This window comes from Peromyscus eremicus, chromosome 11 (assembly GCF_949786415.1).
Source record: "Peromyscus eremicus chromosome 11, PerEre_H2_v1, whole genome shotgun sequence".
Classification (NCBI taxonomy): domain Eukaryota; kingdom Metazoa; phylum Chordata; class Mammalia; order Rodentia; family Cricetidae; genus Peromyscus; species Peromyscus eremicus.
The window spans coordinates 66,329,229-66,354,330 of record NC_081427.1 but is presented as its reverse complement, the minus strand read 5'-3'; the positions used below and the strand labels follow the sequence as shown (position 1 = coordinate 66,354,330).

The following is a 25,102-nucleotide window of genomic DNA, read 5'->3' as shown; positions in this document are numbered from 1 at the left end:
TCTGGAACCTTTTTCACCTTCTCTGCGCCCCGCGGGTCCCCGAGGCCACGCCCACTTTCTGACTCTGCCGGGCCACGCCCCTCAGACTCCCCGCCCCTTTCCAGGGCCCGGAGCCCCGAGGCTCCGCCCTCCGACGCTGCGGAACCCCGCCCACGGAAACGCCTCAGCGGACGCCGGCACGTGATCGTGACGTCACGCGCGCGCCTCCGGCCTGGGCCGCGGGCTCCTCGGGGTCGCGGTCGCGCGTGGCCGCGGTCTCCTGGCCTGTCGCTGTCGCTGTCGCTGTCGCTGTCGCTGTCTCGGGCCGTGCGAGCCTCCCGGGCTGCACCATGTACCACAGCAGCAGCCAGAAGCGGCACTGGACCTTTGCGAGCGAGGAGCAGCTGGCGCGCCTGCGGGCCGACGCCAACCGCAAATTCAAGTGCAAAGCGGTGGCTAACGGGAAGGTGAGGTCCCCGCAGGCCGGCCCCCGCGCCCGCCCGGGGTGGGCTCTCCTGCAGGAGGGCGGGAAGCGCGGGGCTTGCACCCGGCTGGGGTCGGTGCAGACCGACGCGGGACTGGCCGTGACGGAGGCACGAGCAACATCCTGGGCAATGGCCAAAAGCCTTCGGTGGGGTGCGGAGTCAGTGCGGGACTCGAACTGGTCACTAGTCCTGCAGGATGCCAGGACAAACCTTTCTCGGCGCTTGGCAAGAGGGGCAGAGGGTGGCAGACAGCCGCTGGGGCCGAGGGGGAGGTCAGCATCGCAGGCAGGTTCGGGGAGTGCCCGTGGTCGTTGGTGGGCGAAGCTGTACCTGTGCAGCCGTGGTTGAAGAACGTCGGTAGGCGAGGGACTTGGAAACGGAAGCGTAGGGCTGAAACTCACGACGAAACTGAAGGGAGCTTTTTCCAGGACTTGAAATGGGAAAATGGTGGCCTGTTGGATCTACTTTCCATAAACAGCCTTCACGAGGAAGGTTGACACAAGCCAGTTGAGCATGGTTTGGTCGGTGGCCCTCTCTCCAGGTCTTCTTACAGCTCCACCACCCATTTCTGTTGTACTGACCTGTGGCGACTTTATACTTGCCTCTGTGCGCTTTCAAAACAACGAAGTACCAAATATTTTGAGTCATTTGTTGCTGTTTTCTTAAATTTGAGTGACCCAGTGATTCACTGAGAAAGGGAATTTGGGGTATTTCCAACCAGTGAAAAATAGTATTGATTTACAAATAATGGTATCAAACCTGGGAGCATATTGCCACATGCTCTGTCATGATTGTTTAAAAATGTCCAACTTGCTGGGTGGTGGTGGCGGCGGACACCTTTAATCCCAGCAGCACTGGGGAGGCTGAGGCAGGCGGATCTCTTGTGAGCTCGAGACCAGCCTGGTCTACAGAGTGAGTTCCAGGACAGCCAGGACTACACAGAGAAACCTTGTTTCGGAAAAACAAACAAACAAAATGTCCAACTGAGAGATGAGGATTTAGATTCAGTTTATTTATTTTGCTTATTATTTTCTAATATATTTTGTGTAATGCTTAGCAAACCTACAAAGAGAAAATGATGTGAGATATTTTCCCTTTGTTGAAGATATAAATCAAATTTAAGCAGGATGGAGAAACAGTTTTAATTCACCGAACTTACATTGAAATGTTCGCTCTGTTTAAAGGTTCTTCCAAATGATCCAGTGTTTCTTGAGCCTTATGAAGAAATGACACTTTGCAAATACTATGAGAAAAGATTATTGGAATTCTGTTCGGTGTTTAAGCCAGCAATGCCACGCTCTGTTGTGGTAAGTCATGCTAGTGAAGTATAATGCCTTTCAGCAGGCTTGTGAGAGCTGAACTCTTCTAAATTTCTAACTAAATTCTCTCTTCAATCTAGAAGACTCACCTTAGTTATATTAGTTTATTTTTGTCACATTTTTTTCAAAGAGCAAAATTTTATGTTGGAGTTATCCTTTAGGTTAGAATAGTCTTAACTGTAGATCTAAATAGGCCCCAAACTACATAACAGAAAAACAAAAACTCTAGTAGTTTATTTCTTCTCATAGTGTGGTCCAGTACGGGCCATCTCATCTCTCATCAGAAAGTGGCTCTTTAGTCATGACTGGAATCTCAGGCACCCGCCTCTTGTGACTCTAGCGTCGCCTCACCTAGCAATCCTCTGCTTCTGGGTGGACAAGAGGGAACTGTGGAGAAGGGATATCCACTGTCTGAACCCTGGGTTCAAAAGTGACAGACATTCCACTCATTGTCAGCCACAACAGATGGAAGCAAGGCTGAGAAATGTGGCTTCTGCCTAGATGCTTATTCCCCCGTGTCAAAGCATGAATTCTAGTGGATAGTTAGCTACTACAAGGATCTTCAGTGAGAGTTGTATAGGAATCAGCTGTAGGTTTTTTTAAAATATTGATATAGTCATACATGTATCAATACGAGTGAGAAAAACTAATCTTGGAGATTTTTAAATAAAGGCCTTAGATCACAAGTTGCTATATTTTGTGAATAAGGGCATCTCCAATGTCTGCTCATAGTCTGCTGTACAGTTTGTGACATCTTCATTTTTTGGAAAAAGAAAAATCATTTTTCTTCTCACATTCTTTACTAGAGAACAGCAGAATTGGGACTAAAGTATAAACAGGTACTTTTTCAATTCTGCTAAACTCAGTTCCTGTTTGAAATCATCCATTATGTTCCAGCTGCAACTCCTGCCATAAGATCTTTTGAAACTTCTATTAGAAGTTGTTTGAGGTTTATCTTTGGTTTTATTAGTGTTTTCTTGCTGGTTCTATTTGTTTTGTTTTCTTGAGATGGTCTACAAGTCACGTTGGCCTTGAGTTCCTTATGTTCCAGACGATGACCTTGAACTTGTGATTCTAATGCCTCAACATCTAATGCTGGGATTGTAGGCACTGCAAATCTGGTTTAGTACTGGGTGCTAAAACTCAAACCCAAGGGTGCATGCATCCCTGGCAGGAACACTATCAACTGAGCAATATCCCAGGCTTAAATGTCTCAGGATTAGTTCATATGTTCTTAGTGTTGTGTTTCCACTAGGGGTGGACAGTGGTGAGAAGGAATAGGTAACTGGTATTAAAAAGCTGAACAGCAAAGAAAAAAGCTGGTGTTAAGGCTATGTAAAGCACCTTTACCTTGCTTATTATTCTCATGGCTGGTTAGCTGTAAAGGTCAAGAATGAAAGGCTGTTTTTAAAGTTAATGATTTATGACCCCAATAGAGAAGAACTGTCTAGGTGGAAACATTGAAAATATTAAATACACATGTGTTTATGGATCATTTTTAAGTTGCAGACTTATCTGAGAGATGAAAGTCATAAACAGTATCAGATACAGTTGATTAGTTTCTATGATGAAATTTGGGTTTTGTCTTTTTCATTATAGGTGCTCTAGAATGAAGTGGTAGGATTAAATTATCTCTTTGGGTCAAGCAATTCTTGAATGAACTTTTATGGAATTTATCTATACAATAGATACAATTTTGTTGTTTAACATAAATTGACAGCAAATTTTTAAGCATTTAAATGAAGGATTTTTCCTGTTATCAAATAATAAATGGTTATTTTACTGTTTTGTCAAGTGATATAACAGTTGAAACTACAGGTAGTTCTTAGTTGAGTATAGCCTCTGACCCTTGATAGTTGAATAAATCAGATAACTTGTGATACTTTTTCTTTTTCCATGGAGATAGCAATAGTTTACTAATGTATTATAAGGATTGGAATAGGTTGATACTTTAGAGCATAGCACAGTGAGGCTTATTTATTGAATGGGATGTATTCAGGTAATGTGAGGTGCTGCAGTTTGGCAGCCATCATCATGGTACATCACAGATCTGGAGTTGACAGAGAAAAGGCTTTTTGCTCCAATCGTCTTATTGTGTTAGCATTTTTCCAAGATTGGGTAACCTGTGATCACTGTTATTTTAATCCTTAAATTTTTCTGATTTTAAGTATTCATGTTGTTCTGAATTCTAACATAAATAAACACTGTTAAATTCAGTGACTGCAGAAAGTATTACTCCATGTAGGCTGGAGACAAATAGCTGAAAAATGAAAGAGGCTTTTTTGATTATGGTGTTTTTGTTGTACTTTATCACAGTTTATTTTGACTTATGCAAAATTCAAAAGTATTGGTATGGAGAGCCTTTTCAAGAAAAACTGTGCATGAATAAGTTATTTTTTTCAAAATGTAACATGTAACATGCAAGTAGATCCTGCTTTTATAGATGTGTATTTTTTTTCTTTTAATCTTAGGGTACAGCTTGTATGTATTTCAAGCGTTTTTATCTTAATAATTCAGTAATGGAATATCACCCCCGGATAATAATGTGAGTATAAATTTGTCTTTTCGTTTACATTGAAGATGTTTATAATGTGTGGACATTTATCCGTGGGATGTATATAAGATAATTGACTTCTTAATTAAGAACAATTTAGACTTGAAATTTTTTTTTCCCTATTTGAGTATAAGATCTCCTTACTTGCCGTTATCTTCTATATTGATAATGGCATCTGAGCTGCAACTTGTCTGCCATTCACAAAGTTTTTCTTAAACCTAGGTATTTTACCAGTACCGCCGTCAGTGACATCTTTATTCTCCCAATTCCTCAGACAGACTAATAATCATTTGTGGTAATTACTTTCTCTCTACTCCCATCAGTTTACAAATCCTGTAGCTTCATATTAATTTTGGTTAAACAAAGGTGTATTTTGTTTTTTTCTCTTTGCTAAGCATCATGCTTATTGTTAAAGATGAGGACAGAATTAACATAGGACTCATCACAGAGTTTGCTGTCATTCTTGTTTCTGTTTCTGTTTTTCCCATTCCATTCTCACCAGTCAGGCTTGGGCCTTTATTATGACTTCACCTTCTAAAAGCTATGGGCAGTAGCCTTCCTACTAGTTCCCCTCTCTGAACTTAATTTAGTACTCAGGTGAATTTCCTGCTTGTCCATAAGCTGGTAACTCTACTCAAGTGACTTGAGACTTCTACTGATGACCTTCTACAATCTTAATTATCTTTGCCTGTCTTCTTTGGTCACAAGGTACATACATTTGTACTATTCTGTTTTTAATTTTATATTTCTTGATACACACTACTTTTATTCCTTAGTTATTTTTTTTTCCAAGTTTCTAGCTGGACTATATGAAGCTACCAGTAAGTTAATGATGGCTAAATGCTGTAGCAGCATTAGGTGATGGCTCTACCTAAGTCTCCCAATGGACAAAAGTTTGAAGTGGAGCTCATTTTAATTTATATTCGTTTTTTTAAATTCACTGCAGTGTCTATCATAGTCACGTGTAAATATTAAGCAATTTACAAAGTACTTTAAAGAAGACTTAGGTTTTTCTGCCCTCTGTTATTTCTTCATGTAGGCTCACTTGTGCATTTCTAGCCTGCAAAGTAGATGAATTCAATGTGTCTAGTCCTCAGTTTGTTGGAAATCTTCGAGAGAGTCCCCTTGGACAGGAGAAGGCACTGGAACAGATTTTGGAATATGAACTACTACTTATACAGCAGCTTAATTTTCATCTTATTGTCCACAATCCTTATCGACCATTTGAAGGCTTTCTCATTGATATAAAGGTAAACTTCCTGATAAGAAATTAGTTAATAGATATACTCCTTTGTTATTGTTTGCTAAAAAGAATTGAAAACTCTATAACCAACCAGTAATATCCGAAATGGTACAACATAGGTGCAACCTGAGAGTCTGTGCTGGCTCTTCTAAGGTAATAGTTTTCAAACTTTAATATGCATTAGAGTCCACCTGAGGAGTTTCTTATCTTAGATTGTTAGATAAGAATTTCCAGGTTTCTGATTTAGTAGTAGATTGTGAGTTTATAGTAATGCTCTTAAATAATTATGGTAACTCTTCTAATTGATATATATTGTCATAGATCTGGGCCTAGAGACTTACAGAACCTTATAAAGTTCTTAATATTAAACTAAAAGATAAATGGCTTCTATTTTTAATGTTTTATGAACTCAGGTCACAAATACAACCAAAATTATAAGTAAATGGCTGACACCTGTAGTCTTAGGTCCTCAGGAAGTTTAGGCTGGAGGATCACTTGAACCTGGAAATTTGAGACTAGTGTAGCAATGTGGTGATACTGCATCACAAAACATGTAACACAAATATGTACATGTGTATATTTTATGTATAGAACTTATATTTATGTATTTACATGTGCAACATTGATACATATGTAAATATTGACATAGTCAAGTTAAGTTGTTGAATAGTCTTAAGTAAAGTGGAAGAGAAGTCAAGAACTGATTCATCTCAGTTAAGTAGCTATGGGTATTTGGTTTATACTAAACATGTTTGAGGGTGCAGCCTAAAAATGAGACAGGACATGACAACTTTCAGGGACCTTGCAGTTTAATGTTTTTTTGATAACTATTTATTAGTGTGCTAAATTTTATAGAGGGAAATATACTATATATGAAGATTGCAGATTGAAAGACAAGGAAGACATAACTTAGAAAGCATCACTTGAAGTGAAATTCAAATCAAGAGTAGGAATTAGATACACAAAGAACATCCCACCCAGAGACCTTCCTAGTTAAGAGCTTAGATCCACAGCTGACATAAGAAGTGAAGAGCTGAGAATAGAGGAGGAGAGTGTTGTGGTCTAAATGAAAAGCAGAAGTCTAGACTATATAAGTAGTGTTGAAGACTTTGAACAAAGGATAAAGAAGAGAGTGAAAGTCGTGTTTAGAGAATCGGGTGTGATTGGGTTTGCAATGTGAAGAAAGTGGTGTGTTGACCGCCTCACAGGTTAATGTGCATCTGTATTAGTTAGGGTTCTCAACAGTAATAGAACCTTTCTCTAGAGAGAAAAAGGTGTTTATTAGAATGACCAGGCTGTGGTCCAGCTAATCCAACAATGGCTGCCTATGAACAGAAGGTTCAAGAATTCAGTAGTTGTTCAGTCCATGAAGCTGGATGTCTCAGCTGATCCTCAGTATATGCCAGAATGCCAACAAAGTAGGTTCTAATGCCAGTGGACTTGTTAGCAAGACAAGGGCAAGCAGGGAAAAAGAGAGGCTTCCTTGTTCCATGTCCTTATAGGCTTCCGGCAGGTGTGACGCAGGTTAGACGTAGATTTTTCCACCTTAAAAGATCTGGATTAAAGGTGTAGTCTTCCTACCTCAAAGATCTGGATTAGAAGGGGATCTTCCCACTTCAAATGATTTTAATTAAGCAAAAATTCCTCACAAGTGTGCCCAGCCATTTTTGGGTTTCAGTTATTCCAGATGTAGTCAAGTTGACAACCAAAATAGCCATCACAGCATCAGATGAGATTGAACATCTGTATATGTCCTACATTATGAAGAGAGTGGATCAGAATGGGCAAAAGGATAATGGTGAGGACTGGTCATGAGAAACATTAAAAGGGTAGTTGAGCAATGAAGAAACTTGTAAGGGGACTCAAATTGATCCAGAGTTGTAGGATTTGTTGGGAAAACAAAAGGGAGTAGAGTACTCTTTTGTAAGAAAGCATAGCAACTTTCTAATTCTGCTCGGATCAGGCAAAGAAAAAGTAGATTAATAATATTTGCTGAATTTAGTGCCAGAAAGGTCATTTATGATTTTGTTGAAATTTGTCTTTGAAGTGTAGAAGACCAAAAAAAAAAACAGATTGGTGGTTTTGGAGGAATAAATTGAAAGAGAACAGGCTGTAGAGATGGCTCACCAGTCACTAGTGCTGACTACTCTTCCAGACTTAACAGGGTTCAGTTCCCAGCACTCACATGGCAGCTCATAATTGCCTGTAAGTCCAGTTCCAAGGGATCCAGTGCCTTCTGTCCCTTTTGAGCACCAGGCATGCATGTAGTGTACAGACATACATGCATATATGTATGTAGGCATACCCATACACATCCTGTGCATAAAAGTAAATAAAATTAAAAAAATAAATAAAAGAAAGGAAGGAAGGAGAACCCCAGAATTCAGAATTGTATCTGGCCAACTTGGGCTACATAGTAAGATCCTGTCCAGAAAGAGGGGGGAAATCAAGTGTGTTTCTTATAATTTTTCCTTAGTGAGTGGATACATTCAGAGATAGTAGATGAATTTGACATTGTGTGAATTATATCACCATCTTCCATCTTTATATATTGTCCTTGGCTAAGTGTTACCATGCATGGCACTGTCATATGTTCTCATAACAGTGGCTCTGTTAGTCGATTATGGACCCACCTAAGGTTCTATAATCAAACTTTTTGTTAGTTAAGTACAAGAAATATGCTCCAAAATAATAATTAAAAAATATGTAGTGCAGCAGTAACATAGTTGCTTATCATTTTTCAAAATTCTGCAGCGTACATACTTGTCTCTTAAGCTGAACCATAGGCTTGTTTGCACAACTATCAGTACAAACATACTTGTGATGGTTGTGACATCACTAAATGATGGGAAATGTTCAGCTACATTAGAACCTGGTAGAACTCATGTCTGTTATTTATTACTGGTACAAAAATTGTTTTGTAGCATAGAACTTATATACATAACTTAAACAGTTCCTCTGAAGTGGAAAGAGGTAAGATGGAGGAAGTGCAGAATGTAGAAATGTTCAATTTTGCAGGAGAGAGAGACACAAGTTTAAATACTGGCCCAAGGAGCTGGTAATGAGAAAGAGACTAAAGGGGAAACAGACCATACAGCATAGCTATGGATTCTCTATGAACAATATACAGCAGGTTAGCGTGGGGTTTGAAATAGGTACAGTTGGCCTTAGAGAGAGGACAAGCTCTTGTGCTGACCCGAGACAGAGGGATTGTCTGGATGGAGAAGCTGTTGTATCTGGAGATTTGGTGGAGATGGTGCTTTTCCTTCTTAAGTGCAGAGATAATGTTCCACAGAATGATGGTTTGAGGCTTAGTAAAGACATAAAGGTAGAAAATATTGACTGTCATCACTGACAAATGGAAGAACAAATTTTCTAGGAAAACATTATGTAAGTGGTAGACAGAGCTGAGAGACATACCAAGATGAGTGAATTTGAATTTATAGTAGTATCTCAAGACCTCTTTTGTAGATTTTTCTGGCAGTGCCCAGAAATTGAAAGTATTGAAATTAGATTCAGATACTGTTGAAATTGGGGCTGGAGAGATTGATCATCAGTTAAAAGTACTTGCTGTCCTTCCAGAGGAACTGAGCTCGGTTCCTAGCACCCACATCTGATGGTTCAGAATTGCATGTAACTCCAGCTGCAGGAGATCCAACACTCTTTTCTGTTTCTTTGGGTACTGTGCACATGACGTACACTAACACAGACACATATACGTAAATAAAAATCTTAAAAAGTACAGGAAAGAAATGATTGAAGACTTTGCCAAGTGGGATCAGGTCTATAGAAGGATTCATAACCAAATGGTCTGAGATTTACAAGAAAAGCGTGGAGAAATTAAGCAAAGTCCTGAGAAAGGGAGACATCTGCAGTCAGAATGAATGGTTACATTTATTATTTCAGGGTCAGACATTTGGGGACAATGGCTAGGCCTATATGTGGCTCCACATTTGAACCTGATATTTTGTTTCAGAATATTTATAGATTGTCTTACTGCTTCAGGACTTGACTAGAAGTATCTGAAGTCAGTCTGAGGGATTGAGACTTAAGTAATTGACAGGCAATGTGAGGTCTTCCTGGTTTCATGGGCATAGTTTAAAAACATTTCTGTAGATATTTCAGAAGGCTGATTGATTCATTCATTTCCATTTATTTTCCCCCACAATATACATGAGAACAAACCCCCTATAACAGTGATGTACAGCTGTAGCCAGAGGCTTTTCTCTGTCCTCCCATCCCCCAGCCGCTTGTAAATAATCACTCACAGGCTTAATATTAATTAAACTGTTTGGCCTATTGCTCAGGCTTATTACTAACTAGCTCTTACTTCTAAATAAACCCATTTCTATTGATCTATGTATTGCCATGTGGCCTGTGGCTTACTGATAATGCTCTGACATCTTACCCCTCTGGCATGCTGGTATCTCCTTATTTCTCCCTGTATCTCTGCTTGGATTCCCTGCCTGGCTCCATCCTGCCTTGCCATAGGCCAAAGCAGCTTCATTTATGAACTAATGGAAACAACACACATTCACAGTGTACAGAAAGACATCCCACATCATTTCTCCTTTTCTGTCTAATCAAAAGGAAGGTTTTAACTTTAACATAGTAAAATTATATATAATAAAACAGGTATCAAGCAAGAATTACAGTTATAATATTTAGTCATTTGTATTTGACAAAATTAAAATACTCTATCCTATCTTTGTGAGTCTAAAGTTTCATATCTAATTTATTTTATATCATAACTAAGGAAAACTATAATTATAACTATCTAGTCTTCACCTCCATCAAAGATCCCAGAAGGATATAATATTACCTGAGTAAACAGGAAGTGCATTATAAGCAACTTCCAAAACTCTAGAAATGACAGAGACATCTGGCTGCCTGGACAGTCACCCAAAGTTCTTCTGTAAAAATTGGGACATCCATCTTCAGCCTACAGGCCTAGAGTCTCTGGCAGATTTCTCAGTGAAGCAGGAAATTTGAAGGACTGTCGTGCCTATTTTGGCAAAATTCATCAGTGGCTTTCTTCTGTGTCCTGCAGAACGTCTGACAGATTCTTTCACGAAGCAGGAACCCTGAAGGACCGTCCCACCTTGTTTTGGCAAGTTTAGCAGTCATTTTCCTGTGGGTCCTGTATGTTCAGTTTATACAGCATACTTTCAAGCAGTCCAGGCAAGAGCAATTTCTTGCCCAAGTGGCTAACTTTTGCCGTAATGAAAGCAAACTACGTGTGGAGTTTCTTTGATGCCCTTCATCTTCTCTGATGTAATTGGTACTGCCAGGAGCAGACGTGTCTCACTGTCCAGAAAAGTCTAAGTTTTTAGAACATTTTAAATGCCATGTTCTATATGTCTTCAAAGTGTTTGAAGATTATTTGCCTAATATAAATATATCTTTGCGTATCTAGAAAATGTAACATGGCTATAAGTTTGATTATTATAGATGACTATTAATTTGTATTTCTTAACTATACATTACATTTTTAAATGAGCTGCATAAACATAATACCTTAAATAAGAGTAGAAATACACATATAGTATAACAAAATTGACCTTAAATTTATATCAATAAACTAAAATCCATATCAGTGTAAAGTATTTTGAGATTAATAGTTGTTTTTTGGATTAAAGTTGATTCAGTAATCTACCTTTTTTGTTATCATAATAATTTAGCCTTTTCCCCATCATTTATATATCTTATCCCCCTTTTTTCTTTAGAAAGAGACTATGACCATTAACCATTTATAACCAACCCCCTTTAAATGAAAACAAACATAAACAGTATTTTGGGAATTTGAACATAGTTTTCTATACTACTTCCTGCTGATTGGGGGCACTGGTGATCTTATAGGGATCCTGAGAAAATTTAAGAATTACGGTCAAGTCCTGACTGGGGTATTTTGTGTGGTTGGTCCATCTCAGCCAGTAGCCTTGAAGCTTTTGTGGATGTTGGATCACCTTCTTGGGTCTCTGATAGAGTTGAAGACTTTATAGTTATAGTTTTCCTTGTTACCAGATTCAGAAAGAAAGGCACTAAAGAGGTATAAAGTATATACAGTAGAGAGACATTAAAAGATAGTTTTGGTAATGCAAGTTAGAATAGTAAGTGAATTAGGTACAACCTTTTGGACTCACCAAATAGGATAGATAATGGAGTATTTTCTCTGAATTTGTCAAATGTTTTTGGACTAGACATTGTTGATGTAATTATTGCCTGTATATATTATATATAATTATTGTACTTATTCTGTATAGTTTTTCTTATATTAGTTATAACCTTTTTTAAGTTTTAGACAAAAAGGGGAAATAATGGTGATATTTTGTTTGTGCTCTAAATAAAGCTTGCCTGAAGATCAGAGGGTAGCTCTAGCTACTAGTTAGCCATAGGTCAGGCAGTGGTGGCACACACCTTTAATCCCAGTACTAGGAGGAGGAAACAGAAAGTGATATGGCTGGGTAGAGAGAGGAAGTGACAAGGCAAGGTGGAGACAGGAGCTCAGCCCCTTTTCAGGCTGAGGAGTTGGGGAGGTAAGAGGTGGCTGTGGTTTGCTCCTTTGTCTCTCTGATCTTTCAGCATTTACCCTGATATCTGGCTCCAGGTTTTTAATTATTAAGACCAATTAGGATTTACACTATATACAACAGCTCCTAATTTGACCTTAAAATTGCCTGGATTGCCTGGTTAGTCTTTACCTGAGAGTATATGTCCAATGCATCTTGGGTCTGCCTTGACTCCAGTAGAAACTCTAGGAGCCTACCTTTCTAACGTTGAAAAAGACTAAACTGAGAATAATATTAAGTATTACTGTCTTAAAGCATGTGTTCCTGTTTTGTTCATATAAGCATATATTTCTAATTATGGTTCTGGTTCCAAAAACATTTGAAAGCCATATCAGCGAAATCAATGAAATGTTCAGAATTTGATGTCTATAATTTAGCTACGTTCTATTAATACATACCAAACAATCTAACATTGAAAGATTAGTTTTTGGAACATAGAAAGGAGTTACTTTTTAAAAATTGTTCTTTATTAAGCCCCTACTAGTTACTGTATGTTTTTAATGGTTATTGATCTTCAATAAACTCTCAGAAATGGTAACATCTGTAAACTTTCTTTCTAGACTCGATACCCCATGTTGGAGAATCCAGAGATTTTGAGGAAAACAGCTGATGATTTTCTTAGTAGAATTGCGTTGACAGATGCTTATCTTTTATACACACCTTCACAAATTGCCCTGACAGCTATTTTATCAAGTGCCTCTAGGGCTGGAATTACTATGGAAAGGTATCGATTTGTTTACTTTAGTTCAAGTTTTACTTCTTAGTAGAGTCTGAATTTTTAAGTAAGGTCTATTAGATGATTGTCTTTGTATTTATAATGCTTTATGTCAGGTAAGTTTCATTACTGAAGAAATGAAATTGCCTTTAAAAAAGTATTTAATCAAGTATTGTTGAGCTACATTTCTGACTTAAGTAGAAGTGAAACAGGTAGTTTTGGAAGACAACTATAGCTATATGATATTTACAAGTTCATCAGCTTGTGAATCTGTCAAATGCAGCAAATCTGCTTTGTTGTATCATTCCTATGTTGTACAGCATGAGAAACATACTCAGTAATGATGTGTAGATGTAATGCTTTAGGGAATATCCACATGGAAATTGAAGTTGAGCCATAAATAATACTTACTACATACGTAGAGATTCAGACATTACAATGAGTACTTTATGTGAATTAAATCCACTTGATTTTTTTAATATTATCTTATGCACATATTAATTCTTACACTTGTAACAGTACTATACATATATTATCAGGGAGCTGGAAGAACAGCAAGTAAGAAATATTTATTATACTCCAGTTATTTTCTAAATTATACTACTTTTATTGTTTATAATTAATTTCTCTTATGGCTTGAGATTCTTTTATTTCATTTTATAAATAGCTGAAGAAAAAATTTTCTAAGCTTAAACTATTTTATATACCTACAGTTTCTAAGTACAGTGATAAGACAGTAACAAACATGAACAGATGTGATTTAGTTTTTGTCCTTTCATTGGGAATATTTTTTATTACTATAGAAGTACCAATATTTCTGACTCTCAGATACCATATTTCACATAAGGCAGTATGGGAAAGACCAAGCTAGCTTTTTACACTATGAACAGTTACAAATTTTGAAACACATTTGCATCCAGGGTAAGGGACTGTGACCTTAGGCTTTTTTATTTATGATATGTATACCTCTTTTCTAATACTTATTTTTATCTATGTGTACATGTAAATATATGCTGTCTGTATAAGTGCCTACGAAGACCAGCAAAGGATGTCAGGTCCCCAGAGTTAGAGTTCAGTAGTCATGAGCTACCAGATACAGGTTCTAGAAACCGAACTTGGGTCTTCTACAAAAGTAGGATGTGCTATTAACCCTTGAGACACCTCTGCAGCCCCAGTATACCTTTTTTTGTTCAAACACAACTCTTTGTAGGTTTAATCCTATTGTGATTTTTATCCCATTTATTTACTAAGCAAACATTTAGTGAGTTTCTGCTATATTACACTTAAGGAATATAAGAATGAAACCCTGCACTAAGTAGGAAAGACATCCATGTGATTAATTACTTGTCTGGAGTTTAGGTGTGGTGCCTCTGTAAGAGATAGCATATCTGTAATTCTAGCACATAGGAGATGGAAGCAGGAATGTTGGGAGTTAAAGGTCATCCTTAACAGCTATACTGAGTTCTCATTGGGCTACATGAGACCCTGTTTCAAAAAAAAAAAAGGAATGTAAGGGAGATGACAAAGGTATAACAAGATGGGAATAAGGAAACTAGTTAATATGTAACATAGTTATCAAAGTTTTGTATAAAGTTTAATCTAGGTAGTTTAAAATACTGCAACAACAGTTCTTAAAACTCTTCATTTATAACTAATTTACCTGAGAGAAAAATTTTTATATTTATGTTTGAAAGACCTAGGATTTAAGAATCTTCATTTGGGGTTATAGCACCTATACACCATGTATTGGTATGTAAAATTTCAGGGGAGCTAAAATTTAAACAAAGTGTAATTAGGGTTTATAAAACATTCACAGCAAAGTATGAACATATTTGCTTTAGACTTGATAAGATGTAATAGATTTACAAAGCATGAGATGAGATCTTGTTGGTAGACTGCTTCTTAATGCTAAAGTACATCAACAGGTAGAATGGCTGTAGGTAGTTTTTACTGAGGGGAAAGCTGGCTGGTGCCCTATTCCATGTCTTCCACCTTTGAGTTTAGTTAGCCTGTCTACAGCTCAGACTCTTCATGAATCAATCACATGAAGTTAGGCTTATGGAATATCTATATCACACATTTAATATAAAATGATAAATATTGGTCCTTCGTACTGTTGTTACTGTTGTTTATCTCTGAAAGGTTATATATAATAAAATTTAAATAAACTTTGAAGACTACACATCTCTTAAGCTAGCAAAAATGGTAGTAAATCTTTTAGACTATAATAGCTGTAGGTTTTAGTGTTGTGGAGTTTTCTAATATTATGTAATGTTTTTAAATAAGTAATTTAAAAACTGTACTTGATGAAATAAACATGGAGGTGAATAATTTATGTCTTGTCTTTTCAATGTGCTGTGTGCTTTCAATGAGTTAAAATGCCTTTTTTCCCCCCTTCAATAGCTATTTATCAGAGAGTCTAATGCTGAGAGAAAATAGAACTTGCCTGTCACAGTTACTGGATATAATGAAAAGTAAGTGCTATTAACAAAGCTGCTTTTTGAATAAATGTTTTGGTATTTAATGTGCAGTGGTAGATTTCTTTAGATTTACCTTTATTGAATTACTGTGTCAGGATGCATTGAAGATACTTTGGTGAGATTAAATAAAAGGTATATGGAAGGAAATACTTGTTATATGTAAAAGGGAATATGGATATCAGATTTAGAAAAGGCTGAGTCAAAGCAAGGTTCTTTAAAAAGTATCCACAAATATGTGATAGACATTTAGACCCAAGGGAACGAACTTCAAGGTAAGGCTTACCTTTGCAATCGCTGTTTGGTAAATAATTTTAATTATTAATATATGTCATTTGCTGGTCGTTTTGTTACTGATACAAAGCCAGTAATTGTCAAGTGGGGTTGATAGGGATGAAGTGTCAATTTCAGAAGTCATATTGACTGTTACAACTTGGTGTTTGATAAAAATGTAACTTGTCAGCTGGGCCTGGATTGGGACTTGGTGGTAGAGCTCTTGTCTAGCACGTGCCAATTCTTGGTTCAGACCCTAGCAACAAAACAAAAAACCCACCACAACAAAAACTGTGAAGAATGCTGCTAAAAAAAAAAAATGGCCCCTAAAAGCAGGTCCATGTCCATCTGTGGGACCCGTGTCTGTCACCTGAGACTGCAGAATTTGGAGTTGTGTGGGTTAGTTCATGATAAGATGCTGATGGTGACTGGAGTTACTAAAGTAAGAGTACATGTAGTCACAAGGGTCCTTGTGAACAAAAGGTAGAGAGAAATTTCAGACAGCCATAAAAACAGTGTCATGACAGCAAAAGAGATGTGCAATCTTGGCCTTAAAAATTGGAGCAATCTGCTGGGTGGTGGTGGCGCACGCCTTTAATCCCAGCACTCGGGAGGCAGAGCCAGGCGGATCTCTGTGAGTTCGAGACCAGCCTGGGCTACCAAGTGAGTTCTAGGAAAGGCGCAAAGCTACACAGAGAAACCCTGTCTCGAAAGAAAAAAAAAATTGGAGCAATCTAACAAAAAACCAAAGCTGGCAGTCACCAGAAATGAACAGGCAGAATGGATTTTCATTAGAACCTCCAGACAGAATTTGGCTTTCTGCCAATACTTTGATTTTTGGCCCAGGGAAACAGATTTCATATTCCTGGACTCTAAAGTGTGAGAGAATACATTTGGTTGCTTTGAAACACCAACTCAGTGATAATTTTAATAGTAGCCTTGGGAAACTTAGAAAGACTTTCATAAACACTTATTAAAAACTTATTAGTGCTGGTATTGAGAAATTGTCTTTAGAAATTCTGATTAGAATTTCTGCTTGGTTGATTGGTGCATAATACACACACACACACAGAGACATATGTGACATCTCTATCACTAATATGTGTTTTTGAGAATGTAGCCCAGGCTAGACATAAACTTGCCATTTCTTGCCTCAGCTTTGGTAGTGCTGAGATTGTAGGGTGTGCCAGCACACTCAGTTCTTCATGAATCGTCTCGGCGATTATTTTCGTAGCTTTTGAGATGTACGTTAGAGGTAAGGGCGAATAAACCAGTAAAATACCAGATTGCAGACCTTTACTTAGGTGATAGTAAATGTGTATATATTTTAGTGTTTGTTTATTTTAAAAACTGGGATTCAAGGCATGTGGTTCTTATGCTGTGATGTGATTCTTTGCTTGAAGTAATTTTGAATTTCCTCTGAGCATAATGGAGCAGATGTTTTTTTTCTTTGTATAAGCTGTAGGTCTTCATATTTACCACTAGAGGGCTCACTTCCAAAGCTAATTGTGATCTGGTAATCGTTCCTAACAATTTGGTAGTAGAAGGTACATAAGGATAACAATATGTTATTTGAAGCTTAATGTTTAATTCCTGATTTCTCATTATCTTTATTTTGTTCCACTTTTAATATGACACAAGGATAGTGCTTCAGAAAATACTCAGTTTTAATATGAAAGGGTGTGTGTGTGTATATATATATATATAATATATATTATATATATTATATATATATATAGGGGGGGAGACAGATATTACTCTAAAGATACTGAATCATAAGTACCAATTTCAGGTTTAGTTACCAGTCCGAAGTACATGACCACACAATAAGTCCCTGTACTTACTCATCATGTTTCTAAAAAATCTTGAGATTTTTATTTTATTATGTTGAATAAAAACATAAGTCAGAGCATATTTTATTACCTTACAATTATTGATCTGTAAGTTTTTACCCCGAGACAGGGTTTCTCTGTGTAGCTTTATGCCTTTCCAGGAACTCTCTAGGCTGGCCTTGAACTCACAGAGACCCACCTGCCTCTGCCTCCCAGTGGTGGGATTAAAGGCGTGTGCCACCACCGCCCGGCTATAATTTGTTTTTAACCTTAGTAAAAGGATATGTTTTTATAGCAGCTGTGTTGTTACAGAGGCATCCCTGTTTTTATATGTTGTTATTATTATTATTTTTTTTTTGGTAAACAAGAGGTATATTCTTGGACCACCGTCTGTTAATGAATATGGCTGGTGGGTAAAGAATAAAGAATATTTACTAAATCACATAGAGATTACTTCACAAGCCTTAAATTGAGCAAAATGTAAACATTGGGTACTTAAAAATAAATACTATATTATATAACATGCTTACATTTGTGCCATAGATAATGAAATGAACAGCAAATACCTATTACTTGAACTTAGAAGGGTGGTGCTTTATTTTAATATAGAATGTTAATATGGAATACAAATCCTGGTAAAAATGTACATCACCACCAATGTCTTGTTTCCTAAAGGAAGTTAGTTTATTTTGCTTTCTTTATATGAAAGCATACTTATTTATTTATTTTTTTGAGACAGGTGTAGCCCTGGCTGTCCTGGAACTGCTCAATAGACCAGGGTGGCCTTAAACTCAAGAGATCCGCCTATCTCTCTCTCTCCAGGGTGCAGAGATGAAGGCATGTACCACCACACCCAGATGAAAGCAGACATTATTAAATACTTTTGTATCTCCATGTAGGCATGAGAAACCTAGTAAAAAAGTATGAACCACCTAGGTCTGAAGAAGTTGCTGTTCTGAAACAGAAGTTGGAGCGATGCCATTCTGCTGACCTTGCGCTTAATGTGGTGACGTAAGTAGTTATGTTCTACTACTTTCATAGTTTCTACTAGTTTCATGACCAAAAAGTTATGTTCACAAAGTCATTGAGTTCAACTGTTATTTAAATTACTTTATTGGTACAAAGTGTGTTAATCTTAGGACCTAAATTATAATCAGTTGAGTGTAGTTTTTGCTTGTGTTGGAAGTTGATATTTCAATTGAATATACTGGTTTTCCTTGTGTTGGGAGGGAAGCCAGGGCCTTGTCCATAGGCCAGTGTTCTGCCTGTCCTACATTTGCAGCCTGTCCTGTGTGTACATTTCTAGTGGGAGCAAACCCAAGGAAGAAATGTTTGGCTTTCCTCCTACAGTTCTGATTCTGACCATTCCCGTGGAACTTGGCTTGCTTTTCCACTTTATGGAATTACTGAGAGTCAGTCTTCCTATGAGATCCTTAAACTTTTGTTTCTTTACCAACCTGATACTTGGTTTGAGAAACAAGTATACTGTTTTAGACTTAATTTTTATAAACTAGTAAGGAAACTTGGCTCACTACTGTTTGATGAAACATTGTATCAGAGAACAATAAATGTACTCTTAGGTTGCTTTGTGTAAGTATAAGAGCATACTTAATGTCTCTTAATTTATAGGCTAATGTGGATTTCACCCTAAAAAAAATCTGTTATGCTCTGTATAAAAGATCTACCGAAACTTAATTTTTAAGATGTAATGCAAGTAAAAGAATGTTTTCTGTGGACTGACTCTACAGTTCTATTATTTAAAAAGATCTACCAAAACTTAGTTCCTTTTAAGATGTAAGAAAACAAAAGAATTTGTTTTCTGTGGACTGTCTCTACAGTTCTATTATTTATTAACATGTAATGGGAATTAGATATGGCATATATATATATGTATGTATTTATGTAGTATTTTGATATCTATGATTAGTGAAGAAATAATAACAAATATGTATGGAAAACTGAAGAGCATACCAAGTCCTTCAGCGCAAGGCCTCTATGCCTTAATTCTTAACTGTAGTTGTAGTAGAGAACTGCTCAATGGCTGTACAAAGTGCAAATTGTCAGACTTGTTTTAAAGCTGTGGCTTCAAAGCATGGCTTTGTGTAAGTCTTGAAATTGGTAGGTTTCAGTAGTAACCAATATCAGAAAGCTATAAAGGAAGTTAACCTACTGGTGAATAAAAGTTTTGTAGCACTTAACTGTGTTCTTACGTTGATTCTGAAATGTGCAAACGAGGCCCCACACCCACCAATCTAGCCCCTACCTGTTTTGTCTAGAAGTAGAGTTACTAGAACATAGAATGCCCATTATTTACGTACTTATTTTGTCTGTTTCATTCTATGGCAGAAAAGTTAAGTAGCTGTGGCAGAAACTCAGTGTGTGGGTCTCCCTCCTCCTCGGGCATCCTTGGCCACCAGTCCACGAGGGAGGAGGGAACAGAAGCAGCCTGCAGTGTTACAGCTCACCTTTATTCCAGAGTCGGAGAGAGAGGATGGGAAGGGCAGCTGGGGCCTCACCTCCTTTGTGTTTGGCAGCATGCTCCTATCAAACAGCAGGAGCAGGATACAGGCAGAGAGTGTCTGCAGGGATCTGTGTCTGTCAGCGGTCACTTTGAGATGGGTCAGGCTAAGTCTAGAGTCTATCCAGGGAGGGAGAGAGCCCTACTGGAAAGGGAGTCCTCCATTTTGTGCCGAGCCCAGAGAGGTATCTGGACATGGTAGACTGCAGCCATAAGTTCAGGGTACTCCACCATGTGTGGACTGCAAACCCTGAAGTACTTACTAATTTGTCCTCCTAGTTGGACCACTCAACTATTAATTCTGTTCTAGTTAATAATGGAATGGGTCATAATCCAAAATTCCTAACTGACAGTTTATATTTTATTCCAAGTTGCCATTTGCTTTGCACTCTGCCAAGGAAAGTCTACATTCCTGTGAAAGTGTCTTGAATACATTTCTTTGTATAAGAAGGACTTTTAAAAAAAAAATTACATAGATTTTTATAAAATACAACCAAAGTTTCTACAAAGTAAAACAGACTTAAAAATACAAGTTCAAATTTTATTAGATTCAGTAGTCAAAGTTAGTCTGTCAAATTGCTGTACAGTTAGTTCCTAAGTACACAGTGTCTGTTCTGCTCATCTCAGTGCAGGCTGGAACAGTTCAGGAACAGCACCAAGTAGCATGACCTCAGCACAGAATATTTGTTTTCCTTGATCATTAAAATGTTTGCCTTTAGTTTTCACTATACAGTAACTGTGTTCTTCTGTCGCTCGTTGAGTAAAAACCAAAGTTCCCTTTAATCAAACTGCAAATCTCAATCATGGCTCCAGAATAACTTACCAGATGGGTCTACCCTCTGCCAACTTTTTCTGTGTATAAATGCATGAAATACTTTGTGTGTCACTGTGTCCACATCATGCATTTAACATTACTAATCTTTTACTCTTGCCAGTTTGAGTGAAAAAAAAAAAAAGTGTCACCTTGATCATTTGTATTTCACCAATTACTGTGAATATTATGTTTCTAGGTTTGATAGCCATTTGAATTTCTTTTTTCTGCATTGGTTCTAGTATTTTATTCTTATAGTACTTTCTATATTCTCATCTTTAAAATTTTTTTGATAGTTATTCTAGTTTTTTTATATGTTTTTTTCTTATATTATTGGTACTTATTTTTTTTTAAATAAAGAAATGCTTATGAAGGGTTTTCCCCCTAATATTAGTAATTTTGCCTAGTTTGTTTTTGAATATTTCATGGTTTTCATAGATGACAATTTTTTATCACAGATAAACTCAAGGCGAGACCAATTTTGAAATCCCATTTATTTATTTATTGTGTTTAAGTACAGATGGAAGTGGGGGCGAGACCAATTTTGAAATCCCATTTATTTATTTATTGTGTTTAAGTACAGATGGAAGTGGGTGCCTGTATGTAGGACAGGACAGTAGGCAAGCGTCACTTTTCTTTTTCCACATGGCTTGGGGGAACAAACAGGTCATCTCAGTATCTAAACCCACTGAACCTGTTGCCTAAGTGTGGAGCCACTTTTGTCTGTCGGCTTTAATCACTGATGTATGACACCACACTCTTAACCATAGCTTTTCTAGTGTGCCATTTATTGTTCCTAGGCAAGGTCTTGTTATAAGAACTAGTGGGCCTCTAGCTCTGAATCCTCCTGCCTTCCCCACCTAAGTATTCACATTGCAGTATGTGTTTATGATAAATAACACTTTTTCCCTCTAGATTCTCTTTGCTATGTTTACTTGAGGCAAGATCACTGTGTGGCCCAGAATTATCCCAAAATCTCACCAGAGTCACTAGTACTGAGTTTTATAGCTATGCTCAGCCTCTTCTTATCATAATTTTTGCAGGTTCTTGCTACACTGGATTGAGTATTGCTTTCATAGTCACGATCCCTTTCCAGTTATTTATTTAGTCCCTATTCTTCAATAGAGATCTATTTCTTTTGGTTTTGAAGATTTGGGTTGTAGCTCACATAGCCTTGCTAGTTCCTGGCTTATAGTTTTGTTGCCACTCTCAGTTTTGCTGATTGCTAATTGCTTAATTATAGGAAGAAGAGGAAAGGCTATGAAGATGATGACTATGTATCAAAGAAACCCAAACAAGAAGAGGTATGTTTACTCCTAAATGTGTAGTTTATACAATTTATTTTACATTTTCTGGCATGACTTAAGATGTACTGTTCTGGAGTATTATAAGCATTCCAGTCAGGTGGGGCCATGAATGGTTTAAACAGTGTCCTGCTATGTAGCCCAAATTGGTCTTGAACTTCCAATCTTCTTACCTCAGCCCTCCCAAGTGCTGGGACTACAAGTATCTCTGAAGTTTGAAATCATTTTTTACTCACCCCTTTATGCACAGTCTGAATTAAAAACAAACTTTAATTGAAGGATTTATTTTGGGTAACAGTTGAGGATGATTAGAATCCATGGCAGAGGAAGACATGGCAGAGGGCAGAAGCATGTGGGGCAGTTGCTTGTTACACATGGTGTTGACTAGGAAACAGAGTACATTGTTTTTTAAAGGATTTGTTTTTTTACTCTACTGTATGAGCCAATTCTAAAACCTGGAAGAATCCTTCCTATATTAGAAGGCAGTGGTGCAAAATTTAATCTCCTATTCTCCAAGGATTCTTCCCTTGCCTTATCCCAGGCTTTAAAATTGTCTCTACAAGTCCAAGAAAAATAAACAGAGGCCGAAGGATAGCCTTCATATTACTGCATGGAGTAAGCGGCTGAGAACATGTCATCCCAATCAAGTGCTGGACTTAGTAGCACACTCCTGTAGTCCTAGTACTTGGAAGGCAGGAGGATCCAAGGCTGGCTGCAGCCACAGGAGACATCTCAAAAAAGCAGATCTACAGTAGACAGTTGTCAGTCAGCATTTTCTTAAAGCAAGGTACAAACAACTTGCTCACTGCTTCATTGTTTCCTTACCACCTTTTTCCCCCTAGGAGGAATGGACTGATGATGACCTGGTAGACTCTCTCTAACCTTTTGAAGTCACAACGGCAGTGCTAATGAAGCAACAGAAGTAGGAAGCATGTCTGACATTTAAGTAGTACAATGTGAAACATCAAAATATATTAAACTTTTCTAATTATATTTTTTCTTTGTGACTGCTTTATATAACTTCAAAAGAGGCTGAATGCCACATACTTTGGATATTTGTAACTCACTAAGATTAGTAGCAAACCTTGTCCTCCTATGGTGGCCAAATTCAAACTATGGTACACTCATATTATTTTGAACAAAATGTAATTAAAGAAGTCTATCCATTTAGAAGAAGTACAGAAAAACAAAACTTAGTAATAGAAAACTTTAGAAGTGCTAAGGAAATAGTTTTATTCTCCAGAAGGTCTTACAAATGGCTTTGCAAAATGTTTCTTCAATAGACTGAACTATGGATGAATTACTATGAGCTGTAGAGTGTATTGGGCAGTTATTTAGTGCTGGGGCACTAAATTTTATTTTAAGCAGTTACTGACATCTGGTTTCAAATAAAATATAATTTTTGAGTCTAGAGAAAAATCTTAAATTACTAAAGATAAGTGGTAGCAAATTATAGTCAGTTTTATCATTAAATGATCATCTCTAAGTGAATCCATATAAAATAGGCATTATGGTCACTAGGAATTTATAGACTAAATACATTCAAAAGTTTAAAAATGAAATTAGTATAAAAACTCACAACATGGAATTAAATTACTTAGGTATGCCTCTGTTTTTCTACGACTTTAGTAAACTGTACCTCAGTGTGCTACTTTCCCAAGTAGAGAATGGGGAAAATGATGATGCCTACTCTTGGTAGAATTATTTCCAGCAGTGCTTGACATGCTAATTAATATGTACTTGCTGTGTATTAATAACTGTCTTAATGTGATAAGTAGTAGATAGTACAGTTAGGACCAAATTGCAGGTAGGTATGTATATTAGGCCAGTGTTTTGTTTTGGTGCTTTTGGATTTTTTTTTCTTTTTTTTTTTCTTGGAAAACTGGCTTGAAGAAATTCTGAGAAACTCTACTACCTCAAATGTAAATCTACCCAGCTTTGCATACTCGAGGATACATTTCCTAGGAGGGTAGGTAGCATTTTAGTTCTGTCTTAAAAATGTGGTGACATTTATGATAATGTTTATCTCCATATGTATGTTCATCTCGAATAATTATTTTTATGGCTTGAGTTTCTGGTTTGTTTTCTTTCTTTCTTGTTCTGGAATAAAACTTATAAAGTGTAATGCTTTATAATAGCATGAAAACCAAAGCTTATATGCCCAAGTGTAGTTCAAGTTAAGCAACTATAGACAGAATTGCAAATGCTCACAGTGTGTCTCCTGTTTCTCTTTCAGATCACTAAAATCACTAAAGTTTGGCATCAGAGCAAGGTCTCACATGTACCTCTGAAAATTTTCTACTCAGCCCCATTAAAAAAAAATGTTTCAAAGATTTTATTTATTTCACCACTAAACACCTACCTACTACTGCAGGGCCAATGAAGGTAAGTAACAAGTTTCCCACTCCAATTTAAGACACAAACGTCAGTAAAACACAAAAATGGAGATAAGTCTTTCAGATTTCTTTTACAATAAATGGTAAAAAAGGAGAGTCATGTCTGGCCAAGAAATGGCAGATAGGCCATCATGGCTGACACTCAAGTACAATTAATGAGGATAAACTAAAATGCCTTAGAGATTGGACCTCGGCCTGCTTTTTAAAGTTCTTATCTACATTAACCAGTCAGTAGCCCTTCCACCTTATAAACCAAGGAAATGAGATGAGTTACTATCATAGTGCAGCCAGGAACAGGAACTGTAATGGGTTCCAGAGAGAAAGGGATTACATTGAGAACAAAATTTTGTTTTGTTTTTGTTGTCACAGTTAACCTGATTGAAGCTATGTGAAGGACAGTAAATAACCTGTATGGCTACATTCAGCCCTATATTTAAGGTAGGGATATCTCTCAATGGTAACATCAAACATCTTTCTAAAGAATACATTGAGGCCTCTTCAGTTTGTTCCTCAGCAAAGGGAAATAAACCCTTGAGTACTTAACATCCTTCACTGTATACAATATCTCTGAGGAGTGCAACCAACTGTTTTTAGAATCTAGGCCTTCAGAAAAACATCTTATTGAGG

At 37.2% G+C, this 25,102-nt stretch overlaps 1 protein-coding gene across 2 annotated transcripts; it reads left to right on the top strand.

The window, feature by feature from the left end:
- The first annotated feature begins 210 nt into the window (after window positions 1-210).
- Window positions 211-25,102, top strand: Ccnh (cyclin H). Of its 2 annotated transcripts, XM_059276496.1 has the most exons (10): window positions 211-446; window positions 1,649-1,771; window positions 4,255-4,328; window positions 5,377-5,587; window positions 12,710-12,873; window positions 15,268-15,338; window positions 18,346-18,457; window positions 22,019-22,079; window positions 22,922-23,001; window positions 24,316-25,102. In XM_059276496.1, exons 1-9 carry the CDS (start codon window positions 330-332, stop codon window positions 22,958-22,960), a joined length of 972 nt encoding a protein of 323 aa, XP_059132479.1. In that variant the 5' UTR covers window positions 211-329; the 3' UTR covers window positions 22,961-23,001; window positions 24,316-25,102. The 2 variants fall into 2 exon arrangements, with proteins under 2 accessions (XP_059132479.1, XP_059132477.1); XM_059276494.1 differs by lacking the exon at window positions 24,316-25,102 and having other exon boundaries at window positions 22,922-23,072.